Source organism: Chenopodium quinoa, unplaced genomic scaffold, assembly GCF_001683475.1.
Source record: "Chenopodium quinoa cultivar QQ74 unplaced genomic scaffold, ASM168347v1, whole genome shotgun sequence".
Lineage (NCBI taxonomy): Eukaryota > Viridiplantae > Streptophyta > Magnoliopsida > Caryophyllales > Amaranthaceae > Chenopodium > Chenopodium quinoa.
The window spans coordinates 2,743,870-2,758,217 of record NW_018744284.1 but is presented as its reverse complement, the minus strand read 5'-3'; the positions used below and the strand labels follow the sequence as shown (position 1 = coordinate 2,758,217).

General features: G+C 41.0%; 2 protein-coding genes across 2 annotated transcripts; both read left to right on the top strand.

Annotated features, from left to right (window-relative positions):
• The first annotated feature begins 7,625 nt into the window (after positions 1-7,625).
• On the top strand, positions 7,626-8,825 carry LOC110694937. The gene has a single exon (XM_021872131.1). The coding sequence runs from the start codon at positions 7,626-7,628 to the stop codon at positions 8,823-8,825; it is 1,200 nt and encodes a 399-aa protein (XP_021727823.1).
• Positions 8,826-8,849: 24 nt separating this feature from the next.
• LOC110694935 lies at positions 8,850-9,827 on the top strand. The gene is made up of 2 exons (XM_021872130.1): positions 8,850-9,263; positions 9,342-9,827. Exons 1-2 carry the CDS (start codon positions 8,850-8,852, stop codon positions 9,825-9,827), a joined length of 900 nt encoding a protein of 299 aa, XP_021727822.1.
• Positions 9,828-14,348: the final 4,521 nt, after the last annotated feature.

The window sequence follows — 14,348 nt, the reverse complement described above, 5'->3', positions numbered from 1 at the left end:
TCATGACAAATTCGACAAGTTCAAAGAATTTCTCATGCTTGGGAGAGGCTACCACATTCAGCCACCGAAGCATTCCTATTTGGTGGCTGCCTCAGATGATGAAGGGGCTCAAAGTAGGAGCTTTAATGTGTATCGGGCCGCCTTGGAGGTAGGCCTCCGCTTTTCCCTTCATTCATTCGTCAAGGAGCTGCGGGACGAATACGATATTGCGTTGTTCCAGCTGGTGCTGAGCAGCTGGGCCAACATTTTCGGGTACTTGGTGACTTGCCTAAGGAATGGCTTCACCCTCAACTTCCCGGTCTTCTGCGAAATGCACAATATGGTGCGGATGAACGCCTAGACAGACGACTGGTGTAATACCCCGTATTTTTGAAAGGTATTTTAGTCTCGTATTTTGACGTATTTTTCTAAATTAATTATTTTCTAAAGAGTATTTTAGTTTTGGAGCCAAAATGATATTTAAATTTTGGCGCCTAAATCATTATTTTACAAAACTAATTAAATTGGATAATCCAACAAATGAAACTATTTTATACTTATGTTATAAATAGTATTTTTGATTTCTCAAAATTTAAATAGCTAAACCGAAATTATATTAATTCGGTAGATTAATTAAAATGTATTTTCGGTTTTCATAGAATAAAATCTAAATTGTTTTAATATTTTTCTAAATTAATTATTTTCATGAAATATATTAATTTTCGGATTTTATACAATAAAAATATGATTTAATTAATTATTATATGTCAATATTTTCGGCCACTCATGAATTTTCTAAATGGTTTTAATTTATTTTATTAAAAATAAAAATCCTTTAAAATTCCTTATTTCTATTCTTAAATCTAAAATCTCTTGATCTTATTCTATACTTGCACTCCAAGCTCAAAACCTACTAAATATATTTCATGACCAAATAAAATCTAATATCCTTCCATACATTTAAAACCCTAATTTCTATTCTTTAAAATTTCCATAAATTATACAACCCTAAATTTCTATAAACTCATCACCTAAACACCTATAAATACCCCCTCATAACTCTCATATTATTCACACCAAAAACTCAATTCCCTTCTTTTCTTTTACTCTTCTTTTCCCTCAAACTTTTCCTATTTTTCTTTTCCTCTTTTCTAAAAGAAAATCTGCCCGTATATCTTTAGATCCAGTTTTCGGGAACTTCTGGTCAGTTTTTGGATTTTTCTATTTCACAAAAAAATATTTCTCTTAAAACATCCTTGAGGTTAGGCTCAAGAATCACCCAATTCAGAGTTATATCAAAGGAGTTATGACCTCTGCAAGTTCTGCCTATCCTTTCCAACGCAAATTCAATTTCCTTTAATCCTATTCCTTTATTTTCTTCATGGTTAGTTTTCTAAAATATAATTACCTATTTCACAGTTATAATTTTATATTAAAGTATTATTTTTAAAAGAGTTTTATAGTCCATGCACATTAGATTTGGGTTTATGTCTAAAGATGTTGTGATAACCGTATGGTTATGTTAATTGCAAGGTGTATTCGTGATTGAATTTTGAAAGTGTGAAGTGTTGATTGATATTCGGAATTAAGGTACGTTATGTGGTTTGATACCTTCGAAAGTTGACTATGAAATTATGTTTTAATATAGTTCTTATGAAATTATGTGCTGTATGAAATTATGTTTTACTATATGAAATTGTGTTTTATGATAGCTTGAAATTAATGATTTTGGTTAATCAAAGAGGCTTTGAATTGTGATTAAAATTATTAAAAGGACTAGATTAAAAATGATTTACAAGTTTATTGATGTCCAAGTATAACGTATTTTTTTTAAAAGGTGCTTTTAAGCAATCAATCGATATGGTTATGAATCCCACTTAGGGAATGGATTAGAGAAGGCTATGGACTTTGCATGACCTAGCCTTTCCTCAAGATTGGCCTTTGTTCATAAAGTAAACCACTTGGGGGTGTGCACACTTAGTGAGGAATTGGTTTTGGAATGTAATCGATTAAGTTTTTAAATTTGTCTTGAAAGAATTGAATTGGAAAAACTCTTACTTGAGTACGGCATTGGAATTCTTATGAATTAAATCTAAATGATTTAAATTATCTTTTACTTATCTTACACATAATCTACTTAGCATAATTTGCTAATACGTGCTTTTGTTTTGGCTTTGCCCTGTTTACCATTTATGGTAAGCAGGTGAACGTTTTACGTGGAAGTTGATTGATGCATACGGGAGTCCATGGGAATTTCACCTAGCTTAGGAAAAGTTGGAGTCGTTTTTGTGTCACAAATTATGAACAAGTTTTATTTAAAGTTTTATTAATAAGAATAAAGATTTTCCGCTGCAAAGGTATTTTAAAGTATAAGCCTTGCGTTATCACGCGGCGGTAATACGCCCCAGTCTATCTCTACGATATTTATACGTATTTTCTACATATTCCGTAGAGGGAGATTTGGAGGTGTTACAACTGGTTTATTTTAATTACACGCCCTGACTACTTAGTAGTCCTGCAAAAGCCGTCCAATTGGCACAATGGGAAGCACCGCTTCTATCGCATTAGGACCAGGAACAAGGACTTCAACCTATGGATGAACAGTGTATTAGAAAAAAATACCCAGGCCACATGGCCTAATCAAAGGGTGACACGTGTCACCTTAGCTGACACGTGGCACTCTCAATCAGTGGGGAAAAAGACGGCCTTCAAGGCCCAATCCCCGAGAAAAGCCGCAAAACGGCGCATCCCCCCAAATCTAGGTCTGAATGACCTAGGTAGGGGCACATTTACCAACAACCCTATACATAAGGAGATTACCCCCATTTTGGGGACACGTTCAATTATTACAATACAATCAATTCTCTCACATCAGAGAAAACACCTGATCTTGGAATCTGAGAAGATCTAGATTTACCTTTTCCGCACCTTTTTACTTTCTCTGTACCCATTCTAATATGATCGTTGGAGGCGGAACTCCACCCAACCGGAGTCTCCAATGTTTTGCAGGTACAGGCGTAGAGAAATTAGTCTTGGTGACGTTACTCTCCCGAGCGACAAAAACCTTTAAACATTTGGCGTCGTCTGTGGGGAGAGTACCTCTAAGGTGGTTTCTGAAGAGACTGTACTGCCTCCTGAGAATAAGTAGCCTACGGCTGAGGTCTATTTAGACCATGATATAGAACCAGAGGTCGAAACATATACGGGCGCTGATGGATCCCTCATTACAAGGCGCATCCGTTCCAAAGACAATAAGGAAAGGGGCGACGGTCAGGCAGGTTCAAGTAAGTCATCCGACCAACCCCAGACGGCAGGAAAGTCTTTTCACATCACCCGAGACGAGTTCATGAAATTCATGACGAATTTCAAGGGAGAGATGAAGGACCTGATCTCTAAGAGGATGGCTGGTCCCAGCAGGGGTCAGTCGGCCAAGAAGCCTTCTCATTTTGAGAAGAGTAAGTTTTTCAAGGACCGAGAGCCCACTCCGTATCCTAAAACAAAGGAGGGGACTCGACCCTTGATTAATTTTTCTAAATTCCGCTTCTCCGTGACAGAGAAGAGGAAGTCAATTCGGCATGTTCAGCCGAATGGCTCCAAGAAGACATTTTTTGATGCTCGCCTTTACATCGAGCAAAAGAAAAATCAGCAACTGTCTGAGTCAGCTTCAACGTCGAGTTTCCCAGACAGCTTCAAGAATACCTCGATGAGGTATTCTCAATCTGCACAAAAGAGCCTGTCAGGCGGCCCGTCCGTCCATACAGGTCCTCAGATGATCGGCTCGGCCCCGTATGTGCCGCAGCAAACATACAGGTCTTATGCCCAGCCTTACATGCAGCCTGCCCTCTTCGGGGGTCAGGCGGCATATAACGTCCAGCCACTGGACTGGCAGTTTTGTCTGCTAAAACTTGGAGAACAACCTTCTGTGTTCTCTAAGGAGATAACTTAGGCGGCACAGCCGGCCAAGGTTAAGAATGTCATGGTGGGTACGTATGATGGTACCACCAACCTAGAAGACCACCTGTTGGCATACACCCACCTCATGTACTTGTAGGGGTTGGATGACGCCGCATGGTGCAGGTGCTTCCCAGCCACGTTGAAGGGAATTGCCCAGTAGTGGTTCGGCAATTTATCGGCTGGGTGCATCAAAAATTTGAGGACGCTTGCATTCTTGTTCGCCTCAAACTTCTCCATGAACATACCCGCCATAAAGACAAGCCTTGACTTGGGCGCGGTACAACAGGGAGATAGGGAAGGGCTCCGCTCATATGTCTGGCGGTTCAATCTGATGGGAATCCAGATCCAAGGACTGTCTAACGATGTTGCTTACACAAACTTCTTCAAGGGTCTGAAAGACGGGTCGGCCTTCAAGTTCGACCTTGTCCGGAAAAGGATCTCCACTCTTCAAGAGGCGCCGATGGAGGCAGAAGCCTATAAACAGGCGACGAAGCTCTGCTCCACCAGTAAGCAGTCGGACTCCAAAAAGTACGACAAACAAAAGGGGAGTCGGCAAGAACAACTGACTCACAAAGCTAAAGAGTGTAAGAAGAGAAAAGAAATCTGGGCAGTCGACAACTCTGATCATCCATCCCAGAAGAAAAAGAAAGAGTTTAAACCGTACGTCCCAAAATACGAGTTTAACAAAGACTACTACTCCATCCTTATGGAGATAAAAGACCTGGTGACTATTAACAAGCCCGCAGCTATGAAAGGTCCGGCCAAAAACCGAAATTAAGATAAGTACTGCCACTTCCATGAGGATATTTTCCATGACACCAACGACAGCTATAGCCTCAAGCGGATGTTGGATAGATTGGCTGATAAGGGGTTGTTGAAATCTTACATCCTCAAGTCTAAGGTGACCCTGAAGATGGACCCCAGACAGCCATCAAAAAAGCCAGCAAAGCCTACTGGTAGTTCGGACACCAACAAGGAGCCGATCTACACCATAGCAGACGGCTTTATCGATGGGGGGCTGACCATCAGGGGCACCAAGGACCATGTCAAACGGCTGGATGTTAGCTCCGTCAATGAGGGCCAGGCCGCATGATGACGCCATTGTCATTGAATGCAAGATGGCCAACCAGAAGGTTGGTCGGATCCTCATTGATACAGGTAGCTCGTCAGACATCATCAGCTACAAGTGTCTGTCCAAGCTAAAGTACAAGCCCCGCAGCATGCACAAGGTCACTCACCCCTTGGTTGGTTTTGGGGGTGTAGTTGTGCACCTAATCGAACGGATTGACCTACCCATTCGGCTGGGAGAGAAGGGAGAGGGGCGCCACATGGTCGTCCGGTTCTTAGTTGTGGAAGAGTTGACTGCCTATAATATGATTTTGGGCCGTCAGACTCTAAACAAATCCAAGGCCGTTATCATTCCATCCCTCATGCTGCTGAAATTTGAGAAAGATGATGGTTCTGTTGGCTCCCTAAGCAGGGACCAGAAGACGGCTAGAGAGTGCTACCTCTCAGACGTCAACCCCACGGCAGCAGCAGTCGGCCAGGGTGAGGAGCCAATAGACTTTGACGATGTCAAGGAGCAAGAGCCTGCCCTACCAGAAACCGGCAAGAAAAGAAAGGCCGACCAGTTGCGACTGTCAAAAAAGAGAAGCAATAGCAATCACTGACCAGGGAACGGTCAGATAACCTCCGTCCCTAACCGACTGGAGAACTTATGGACATCGTTTCGGATGACACACGTCCAAAGCGTACTTGATAACTTGCTATTTGATATGATTTTAGGGTGTTTTTGAACCTAGTTTACTTGATAAAATTTGTGTTTTAGTTCACTTTTACTCTATTATTATGCAATTTTTGTGTAACCTATGCTTCACGGGTTGTTAGTGTTTTTGTTGAGATTCTAGGTTCAAAGACGACCAAATGAAGCCCATGGATACAAAGCCGAGGTTAGAAGCAAGAAGATGGTTGAAAGAAGCCAAGGAAAGGAGCAATATAGAAGAAAAGATGGAAAAAAGGGCTTAAAAGACCCTGCACGGCCGTGCCAGACCTTGCACGTCCGTGCAGGAGGTTCCAGAAAGTTAACTACATTCTGCCAAGGCCTGCACGACCGTGCTTAAGTTGGCACGTCCGTGCAGAAGAGGCTGCACGTCCGTGCCATAACTGGCACGTCCGTGTAAGATTGCAAGCCTAAGCAGCAGCTTCTTCCATGCCCTGCACGGCCGTGCATAAGGCAGCACGTCCGTGCAGCTTGGTCTGCACGGACGTGCCAGTGCAGTCAAGCCCGATTCTTGTTTTCTCCGTCCTTTTTATTTGGGGGTCTTATAAATACCCCCTTTTGGCTCATTTGTATGGGGAAGCAAGGTTTTTATAGCTTTCTCTTAGTTTTGTAATCCTAGAACATTAAATTCTCAAATCATTAGTTAGTTCTTAATTATTAGCTTGGAATTATTCAAATTCAATCATTGTAGAAGACAAAGTCTACCATTGTTGCTCACCTTGAAGCTTCATAGTAACCATTTCTTACTCATCTTTTCTACTTCTCTTTACTTTGTTGTTAATTATTTGCTAGTTCTTGCATGTTTAGATTGTTAATTAGCTTAATCATTAGTTTGAACTTGTTCATGAATTTTTTGAAATCTTTAATTGCTTTAATCTCCATGGATTGTGAGTAGTCTAATTTCTAGGGTTTGGGCAAAACCCTCAATGTAGTCACTAATTACTTGTTGCATGTGCTAATTTGGTTGTTGTGGGATGTTAATTAGTTGAGCTTAAGTGGTTTAATTGCTTAGTTCTTGTATATGGCCATTACTAGAACTATTTATCCAAGCTTCCTCAACGAAGGATCGAGAGATGAAATTGAGTTAGCTCCCTTATGCTTGATTGACCCGAAATGCCATGAGAATAGGAATTTCCAGTCAAGGGAATGTTTATGTCATCGTGATTATGCTTTAACACTTGTTTTATGCTTTGTAACCACGAGAGTAGGTTGTATTCATGATTCAAGTAATCCCTCTAGCTTGAGAGAGTAGTTGGGTGCCTTAGATAACTTCCCCTAATTTATCCCATTAATTAACCTTTATTGTTGCATGCTAATTGTGATTTGTGATGAAGTTGAGTGGTATAACCCGAGCCCTAAATTCCTCTAAATATTGTTAATTTCCTCTAAGTCTTAGTTGAATTGAACTAGTAGAAGTTACTCAAAACCAACCCAATTTAGAATTCATTTAGCTTATTTAAACGGTAGTACTCGGTGGTTGATTCAACGCCTCTCTTGGGTTCGACCCTTTCTTACCCTTCCTATTGTTAGTGAGACCAAGATAGGAATTATTATCTTTGGTAGGCTCGACGATGGTCTATCAAATTTTGGCGCCGTTGCCGGGGAAGCAAAGTCACATTGAATGTATTATTGTTGAATGAGACTAGATGTGTGTATATGTATAGTAGTTTTCTTACCTTAATTTTTGTTTATGTGTGTTTAACTTGTGATAGTCATTGCTAACGTTTTTCTTAGCTTTGTTTGACTTTGCATGACACGAAAGAGTAAGCAATCACCGCTTATTCCCGTTGATCCAGAGCTAAATAGGACTTTGAGAAACGTGAGGAGACTCTTGCACGGCATACCCGAGTTTTCCATTGTATATTCGGATTTCGATCCGGAAGAGGTTTTTGGAACTAACGAAGAAGATAACATGGGAGAGAATCCTCCTCAACCATTGTTAAGAGACTATGACCACCCCAACGCATTCCAACTTCGGAGTGGCATACGTCTTCCCACCACAAATGCAAACAACTTTGAGCTTTCACCACAACTCATCCGTATGATTCAAAGCGATCCATTCGGAGGTAGTCCTCATGAGTGTCCTTTTGCTCATTTGGAAAACTTTCTTGAGTTGTGTACGACCATCAAGCAAAACAACATTTCGGAAGATTTCATCCGTATGCACATGTTTCAATGCTCCCTCCGTGATAAAGCAAAGCATTGGTTGAGAACGGTTGAAGAGGGATCATTGAGTACATGGGACGAAGTCACTAGAGCCTTTCTTGGAAAGTATTTTCCTCTGGAAAAGACCGCCGAATTAAGAAGAAAGATCACCAATTTCAATCAAGACATTGATGAAACCTTGAGTGAGGCTTGGGAGCGTTTCAAAGATTACACAAGGAAATGCCCCCACCATGGTTTTACATCATGGATCATTGTACAAAGCTTCTATGACAGTCTTACTCCTATTTCAAGGGCCAACCTTGATTCTGGGGCCGGTGGTAGCCTCAAAAAGCTATTGGTGGATGATGCATATAATATGATTGAAGAAGTGGCCAAGCATTATGCATATGGAGGTGATAGAAGGCAACCTCAAACAAAGAAGGGCGGAATTCATGATCTTAGTGCAATAGATCTTATTGCATCAAAGTTCGATATGCTAGCTCACAAGCTAGATCAAGCCACCCTCACACCCTCAAGCTCTTCCTCACAAGTCATGTCTTGTGAGACTTGTGGAGGAAATGATCACTTGTCCTCTTATTGCAACTCAACAAATCAAGAGCAAGCGGCGGCAATTGGGAAAAGGAATGAACAATACTCCCAATCCCACAATCAAAGTTGGAAGCCCCAACAAAACACGGGATGGAAGCAATACAACCAAGGCCCCCCACAAAATAACTACAACCAAAATCAAACCCAACCTCAAAACCACTACAACCAACCTCATTCTCAAAACCAACAAGCTCCATACCGCCATCCTAACCAAAGGGATCAAAACCAACAAAGAGCACAATATAACCAACCCGCTCCTCCTCCTCCACCTCCTACAAAGACTAGCCTTGAGTCCGTTCTTGAAACTTTCATGACACAACAAATAAGGAACAATGCGGATATGAATGCAAACATCTAACAACTCCAAGCACATAATAAGATAATGGAGAGCCAATTGGCTCAAATTGCACAACAAGTTGGAAGTTCATCCTCCAATCCTAATGGTCACTTTCCAAGCTCAACGGTAGTGAACCCAAAGGAGCAAGCTAAGGCTATTACTTTGAGATCGGGAAGGGGTTATGAGGGCCCGGTTATGAGTGAAGAGGAGCCACAAAAGAGAGATGAGGGAGTTGTGGTGAGAAGTGAGGATGATTTTGAAAATGAAGTAGTTGAAGTTGAGAGAAAAGAGCAAAAGAGTGATAAGGGAGCCACAAAGAAAGATGAGGGAGATGAAGAAAGAATAGAAAAGCCCCCTATGAGAGTATATAAGCCCCCTATTCCATTTCCTCATAGAATTGTAGAGAAGAAGTTGAATGAGAAGTTTTCAAAATTTCTTGAAGTCATGAGAGGACTTCAAGTGAACATCCCCTTTCTTCATGCTATGTCACAAATGCCTACCTATGCAAAATTTTTGAAAGATCTTCTATCCAACAAGAGTAGGCTTGAAGAGAGTGCAACCATCTCCCTTCCTAAGGAGGTGAGTGCAATCATTCAAAACAAGCTTCCCCAAAAGCTTGGTGACCCCGGTAGCTATGCAATACCGGTGAAGATTGGAGATTTGGAAGCTATGGATGCTTTATGTGATCTTGGGGCAAGTGTGAGCTTGATGCCCTATTCTATTGCAAAGAGCTTGAAAGTTGGAGACTTGAAACCAACAACAATAACCTTACAACTAGCCGACCGCACGGTTAGGCTACCTTTGGGGATTCTTGAAGATGTGTCGGTTCAAGTTGGAAGAGTATTTGTGCCATGGGATTTTGTAGTAATGGAGATGGAAGAAAATTCAAGAGTACCCCTCATTTTGGGGAGACCATTTTTGAACACCGCGAGAGTGGTGATTGATATGAAAGAAGGAAGATTGACCTTGAATGTGGGATATGAGAAAATTTCATTTTCTACACCCACGTTAGACCCGATATAATCGTTCTTTCTACTCACTACTTCCATACTTACAATCTTGATATTTTGTGCTTAATTTTGCTTGTAAAATTGTTTGAATTGGTAGTGAGGGAATAATTGTTGATATATGTTAAGCATTGTTGACATTGATAGTGTTTTATGAATTTTGTGAAAATTGGGTGTTTGTAAGTGAGTAGGATTTGGAGGATTTTATTTGGTGAATGAAGAGCATGCTAGCCTAGTTGTGTTGTTATTGTGATGAATTGTTGACATGAATGCATGAATTTTTCAACCCTTGGTGTTGAATTGTTGTGAATTGAAATAGTGAAGACCATCTTGGTTGTTTTTATGATTGATTAAACTTGATTCTAGGTGGTGTACTTAGAGCCCCAACGTGATTTGTGTGGTGTTGTGTTAGTGTTGATTGAGCCTTGAATTTTTTGGTGTGGTGACTTTAATTTTTGTGGCGTGTTTAATTGTTTTGCATAAGAACCAACCATGTCAAGAAGAAATCGCCCAAGAAATACCTCCTCCGCTAGACTTAGGAACCCATCGCCTCCTCCTCCCGTTGCTCCACCTCAAGTGGATACAATGGGAATAATTTTCAATGACCCGGCCTTTTCGGCCAACTTTCTTAGGAATAGTAGGAGGCGAATTAGGCCCACTAAGTTTTACGATGAAGAGGTAGCCAATGCCCTAGGAGTGGGTGACGATGTTAGGATGTTGTTTGAGGGTACCGACTTAGGTTCTTGGCTACAATTACATGCCCAAACCTATAGGAGACTAACCCTTGAATTCCTCTCCACCCTTTATGTGCATCGGGACACCACGAGGACCCCCCGCTGCATAACTTTCCAACTCATGAACACCCATCACAAAATGACTATAGCTAGAGTTAACCAAGCTTTTGGGTGGCCCACAACACGAACCATCAGACCTAAGGATAGGCAACCCCGTGGCTATAATGCGGGAGATTTTTGGAGAAGAATCTAGGGGGGCTTTTGAGTACAACCCTAGGTCCGATAAGGCCACCGCCATTATCCACCCTGCATTCAGACTCTCACAGCGCACTATAGCAAACACGACGTTTGCTAGGGGGGATAGCTCGGGGGTGGTGTCCACAAGGGAGCTCTACTTCCTTTGGCACCTGAGTGAGGGTAACACTAGCTTAGATGTGGGGTCTTGGTTTGTAGACCACCTTGAAGATGTTGCCATGGGATCCGGCAATATCACCATAGGTGGCATGATTACTATTATTGTTGTTGCTCTTAACCTTGATTTTGCAGATGAAGAGATTGTCCCAGGACCGACACAGTTGGACATGCAGTCATTGAGGGCCATGAAGTGGCTCACAGATGTAGAGGGGAACTACCCCTACTTCTGGTTGGTGAGTAGGCGTCCTTATGCCTATCTCCCTGACCCGGAAGCCACCGCCATCTATGACCAAGGCAATTTGATTTTCGCAATGGACTTTCCTTGGGCTCCCGGTGAAGAGGGAGAAGAGCAAGGACAAGAGCAGCAACATCTACAACAACATCAACAATTTCAGCATCAACAATTTCATCAACAACACGAGTTCCAACAAGGGCACCAAGAGGGGTACCAAGATCAAGGCGTGGGTGAAAACAACCCCTACCTTGATTTTGAGCAGCAAATCGCCAACATGAATGCGAACTTTGCCCGCATGACCACTGAATTTGAGACCATGAGGAAGTCAAACGAAGACATGAGGACTTCCTTCGACGGAATGAGAACAAGTTTCGAGGGTCTTAGATCGGAGTTGGGCAATTTCCGAAATGTGTACCGACATCTCTACCCGGGGGGCTCAAGCTTCCAAGGGGGTCCGAACCAATGAGTTAGTTTCTTCCTCCCCTTCTCTTTGTTCTTGCATTGCTTAAACATTGGGGACAATGTTTATGATAGCTTGGGGGGAGTGTTTTCTCATGTGTCAGTGGTTCATGTTGTATTCTCGTGTTTCCATGATGAGTTCGCATGTTGTTTATTCCCATTCCCTTTTTCCCTAACATCCAAATCCTTTAAATCCAAATTTGCTCCCTTTGAAATCCAATACCCTAAATCCAAATTTCTTATCTTGTGAATACCTCTTTTATCTTTTTATTTAGATGTATAGTTTTTTTTATTTTTATGCTTAGTTTAGCTAGCCTAATGCTGTAATTTTTCTTTTCTTACTCAAAAAAAAAAAATTGAAAAAAATCGAAAAAAAAATTGAAAAATGAAAAAATTGCCTAAGGATGAAACTCAAGTGACGACGCTAATATGTTTTGCTTGCTTGACTCTTGAGTGATGAGTTAAAGTTATTTTAGAAGGGTGTATGCAAGAGTTGGGGTCATTTAGAGGTCTATTAATCCTGGTTGCATTAGTGTATATGAAATGAAAGCCGATGAATGCTTAATTGCACGTCTAGCATAGGATATTGTCAAATTTGCCCAAAGTAGGATATGCTTGAATCAAATTGCGGTCCCTTGTGCCCTTAATGTGCCTCCTCTCCTCCCTGAAATGAAACTCTATTAAGGAATTAGATCTACTTGTATTATGTGTAATAAGTGGCATAATAAGCCACATGTTTCGAATAAAGAAAGAGCCGCTCACAGTTAAAAGAGGCGAGGGCAATGAAGTTTCAAAAAAAAAAATAGAAAAGAAGGGAGAACAAAAACTCCCCTAAAATTCTCAAATTTTGATTTTCTTTTCTTTAGAGGTCAACTTGTGGATGCCTCCCACACATTGTCTACAATGATTTTTATTGTTTCTTGTGAAATTCCCGAGTTAGAGTGTAATTAAGGGGCCTTGGGTGTGCATTTTGGGAGGTGGACTAGCATTTTGAGATTTTATAACCGAAAGAGGGCTTGTTACAACTTTGGAATATCTAGATATGCTCTAATGAACTAGTAAAAGGTCTAAAGAAGTATCCTAATGCAACCTTTCTTAGTTTCCCTCTTTACCCCCAACTCAAGTGTACATTTATATGATTGGTAATCCTTGAAAGTTGCTCACTTGACTTGCTTGCGATTTATATCCCAATGAGTTGACTTGGGTGATAAAAATATGGGAATTTGTGTAGTTGAAAGTTTTGTCGTGGTCTGTGTGAGTTGTGGGTTAAGCTCAATGGAAACCCTCACGAGATAAAAACTCGTCCTCTAAGGCGACTTAGAGGTTTAAATTGCTTCTCACTTGTGCTAAAAGTGACGATGGTTGTCATCATGCGGATTTGTGTATTTATGCTTCCTCCTTGTTGCCTCTCCTTGGATTGATGTTAGAAAATTGTTTTCCTCCTTTGGTTCGACATGTTTGTTTTGCTCGAGGATGAGCAAAATCTTAGCTTGGGGGGATTTGATAACTTGCTATTTGATATGATTTTAGGGTGTTTTTGAACCTAGTTTACTTGATAAAATTTGTGTTATGGTTCACTTTTACTCTATTATTATGCAATTTTTGTGTATCCTATGCTTCACGGGTTGTTAGTGTTTTTGTTGAGATTCTAGGTCCAAAGATGACCAAATGAAGCCCATGGATACAAAGCCTAGGTTAGAAGCAAAAAGATGGTTGAAAGAAGCCAAGGAAAGGAGCAATATAGAAGAAAAGATGGAAAAAAGGGCTTAGAAGACTCTGCACGGCCGTGCCAGACCTTGCACGTCCGTGCAGGAGGTTCCCGAAAGTTAACTACATTCTGCCAAGGTCTGCACGGCCGTGCTTAAGTTGGCACGTCCGTGCAGAAGAGGCTGCACGTCCGTGCCATAACTGGCACGTCCGTGCAAGATTGCAAGCCTAAGCAGCAGCTTCTGCCATGCCCTGCACGGTCGTGCATAAGGCAGCACGTCCGTGCAGACCTGCAGTCAAGCCCGATTCTTGTTTTCTCCGTCCTTTTTATTTGGGGGTCTTATAAATACCCCCTTTTGGCTCATTTGTACGGGGAAGAAAGGTTTTTAGAGCTTTCTCTTAGTTTTGTAATCCTAGAACATTAAATTCTCAAATCATTAGTTAGCTCTTAATTATTAGCTTAGAATTATTCAAATTCAATCATTGTAGAAGACAAAGTCCACCATTGTTGCTCACCTTGAAGCTTCATAGTAACCATTTCTTACTCATATTTTCTACTTCTCTTTACTTTGTTGTTAATTATTTGCTAGTTCTTGCATGTTTAGATTGTTAATTAGCTTAATCCTTAGTTTAAACTTGTTCATGAATTGTTTGAAATCTTTAATTGCTTTAATCTCCATGGATTGTGAGTAGTCCAATTTCTAGGGTTTGGGCAAAACCCTCAATGTAGTCACTAATTACTTGTTGCATGTGCTAATTTGGTTGTGGGATGTTAATTATTTGAGCTTAAGTGGTTTAATTGCTTAGTTCTTGTATATGGCCATTACTAGAACTATTTATCCAAGCTTCCTCAACGAAGGATCAAAAGATGAACTTGAGTTAGCTCCCTTATGCTTGATTGACCCGAAATGCCATGAGAATAGGAATTTCCGGTCAAGGGAATGTTTATGTCATCGTGAGTATGCTTTAACACTTGTTTTATGATTTG

Excerpts from the sequence above, each read along its gene's own strand:
- LOC110694935 (XM_021872130.1), top strand. The coding sequence starts at position 8,850 with ATGGAGAGCCAATTGGCTCAAATTGCACAACAAGTTGGAAGTTCATCC. Across the intron at positions 9,264-9,341 it reads AAGTCATGAGAGGACTTCAA|AGTAGGCTTGAAGAGAGTGC; the intron begins GTGAACATCCCC and ends CTATCCAACAAG.
- LOC110694937 (XM_021872131.1), top strand. The coding sequence starts at position 7,626 with ATGGGAGAGAATCCTCCTCAACCATTGTTAAGAGACTATGACCACCCC.